The sequence below is a fragment of the Cebus imitator genome, unplaced genomic scaffold (genome assembly GCF_001604975.1).
Source record: "Cebus imitator isolate Cc_AM_T3 unplaced genomic scaffold, Cebus_imitator-1.0 Scaffold0, whole genome shotgun sequence".
NCBI classification, from domain to species: Eukaryota; Metazoa; Chordata; class Mammalia; order Primates; family Cebidae; genus Cebus; species Cebus imitator.
Genome location: NW_016107315.1, coordinates 1,441,735 through 1,444,392, shown reverse-complemented (window position 1 = coordinate 1,444,392; position 2,658 = coordinate 1,441,735). Strand labels below are relative to the sequence as shown.

Here is a 2,658-nt window from a genome sequence, read left to right as displayed (position 1 = left end):
CAAAAAAAAAAAAAAAAAAAAAAAGAAAGACTGAAGAACATCAAGGTGAAGTTTTACAAGGGTCCTGGAGAGTCTCGGCTGTGAAGAAATTTCCAAAGGGGAATGGATGGCTAGTTCTGGTTTATCAACTTCTAAGCAGAGGGCTTGTTCCATAGGAATGTTGGCATTTTAAATTACCTAGGCAACTTCAGCTTGCTTGTTTTTGTTTTTGTTTTTTTTTAGATACAGGGGTCTCACTATGTTTCCCAGGCTGGCCACAAACTCCTGGGCTCAAACAATCCCCCTTCCTTGGCCTCCCAAGTAGCTGAGACAACAGGCAGAAGCCACCATGACCAGCTTCAGCTTGCTTTTAATGTAAGACTGTTAAAGTGCTTTAAAGGATTACCTAATAATACACATAAACCTTGCAACTCTGGGATGTGGAGGGTAGCTTCTATTAGTGAACTAACTAAATGATATGGTTAAAGAAATAATACATCCGTTACTTTCAAAGAGCAAGAAGACTTCTCAGAGTATTACACAGAGAGGTGAACATGGATTAGAAACCTAGCAATTACCCATTTAGCCACCAGATGGTGGCTCTACATCATCCACTGGCAAGAAGATGAACTACACTGACACAAGAAACAGGAATGATTAGCAAGTGAGACTCAAATCTGGTGACACAGATGGGTATATTGGTATCACAGCAGAATGAGCAAACTGTTGCCTAGTGCAAGCTCTTAGAAAGTTCTGATTTATTTATTTATTTGTTTATTTATTTATATTTTTGAGACAGGGTCTTGCTCTGTCACCCAGGCTAAAGTGCAGTGGTGTGAACACAACTCACTGTAGCCTTGACCTCTTGGGCTCAAGCGATCCTCCCACTTCGGCCTCTTGAGTGGCTGGAACTACAGGTGTGCACCACCTTTCCAGGTAATTTTCTTTTCTTAGAGACAGGGTCCAACTATATTGCCCAGGTTGATCTCAAACTCCTGGGCTAAAGCAATCTTCTCACCTTGACCTCCCAAAGTGCTAGTATTATAAGCGTGAGTCACTGCATGAGGCCAGGAAGTCCTGTTTTAAAGACCTACCTAAGAAATATTTTTAATTAGGTTGTCAGTTGTTTGCAAGAGTACCTGAAAAATGTATTCCCTTAATGGGTCAAACATAATCCTTTTGATTATTATCTACCAGTTCCTTTCTTTATCAAGAGTGAAAAGATGTAACAAGCTGGCCCTGCCCCAAAAATAAATGGAGCTGACATTTATAAGGTTTACTGCATTAGGCCTGCCAGATGTAGACTGTCCACCTTCTATTCTGGGAGTATGTAATGCACCTGAGTGACGCTGCAGTCAGAAGAGAGCCGTCGGGCAGGCATGGGCTGGTCTTCCTCCTGGGGTTTCCCTGGCCCTGCTACACTCGGAGAAGCTTTCCTCACTGAAGGGCCTGAAAAAGCAAACATCCCCAGTAGTTGTTTGTGGTGGGCTACCCCAATTGAAGAGGGCTTTGTATTGGGTATGGAACATATCCCAGCAACAGCTGGCCCAGAAGTAACTCAAACAGCATATTTATCATTACTCTGGTGTCTGATATCTCAGTTGAAATCTTAGCTCTGGGGCCACCAGCTCTGTGACCTTGGGCAAGTTACTTAACTCCTCAAAGTCTCTGCTTCCTCAGCTGCAAAATGGGGATAATGCTGAATATTTTTGTAGTTATTGTAAATATGAAATGTGATAATGCCCTTAAGATGTTTACCATAATGCCTGAGACACAGTCAGCATTCAATAAACAGAAACTGCTAATACTATCTTTAAAAAATAATAGAAGAAATGAGCATAGCCCTCAGCCTAGGACAGGGCCACTCCCCCAGTAACCTCCCTCTGTTCCTGAGGTGAGAGCAATTCTCTGGCCAGAAATCATTCACTTGATTTCTGGTCTGAAACCTCCCAGGAGTTACTACCACTGAAAGCCCTCTTGCTGCTTTTTAAATATCTTCCTCCTCTGATATTTGTTCCAGATTCAACAGCCTATAATGATTTCTTAAAAGGCTTGACTAAGAAATTTCAAAATATCTTCCAAATCGATTTCCTACATGGATTACTGCTGCTGGAAAGTTTCTACCTCTCAGAGTCAGAACCAGTGCTTCTATCCACGAGCCATACCCTCAACTGCCAATTAGATGAAGAAAGAAGTCAACTTTACCTGAAGAGAACATTTCTTCCTGTGACTGCTTTAGTCGCCTCCTCTCTCTGGCTGATAATGGTCGATCCTTTAAAAGAAAGTCACAGAGTCACCTCCACTCCTACTCGCTATTCTTGTAACACCTACAATGCATGATATATCATCCAACATTAAGAAAAAGGTCTTGGCCGGGTGCAGTGAATCATGCCTGTAATCCCAGCACTCTGGGAGGCCAAGGCAGACGGATCATGAGGTCAGGAGTTTGAGGCCAGCCTGGCCAACATGATGAAATCCTGTTTCTACTAAAAATACAAAAATCAGCTGAGCATGGTGGCTCACACCTGTAATCGCAGTTACTCGGGAGGCTGAGGCAGAACTGCTTGAATCTGGGAGGCAGAGGTTGCAGTGAGCCAAGATCGCGCCATTGCACTCTAGCCTGGGTGACACAGCAAGGTTCTGTCTCAAAAAAACTTTTATTTAAAAAAATCAAAATTA

General features: G+C 42.7%; 1 protein-coding gene across 6 annotated transcripts in view; it reads right to left on the bottom strand.

Moving 5' to 3' along the window:
* NEK4 (NIMA related kinase 4) overlaps positions 1-2,658 on the bottom strand; it is a 50,466-nt gene that overhangs the window by 15,197 nt on the left and 32,611 nt on the right. For all 6 annotated transcript variants that reach the window (XM_017538387.2, XM_017538453.2, XM_017538593.2 and 3 more), the window contains 2 exons: positions 2,185-2,251; positions 1,319-1,428 (listed from right to left, as the gene is read on the bottom strand). In XM_017538387.2, coding sequence (XP_017393876.1) covers positions 1,319-1,428; positions 2,185-2,251 — 177 coding nt within the window. The remainder of the gene's footprint in view (positions 1-1,318; positions 1,429-2,184; positions 2,252-2,658) is intronic.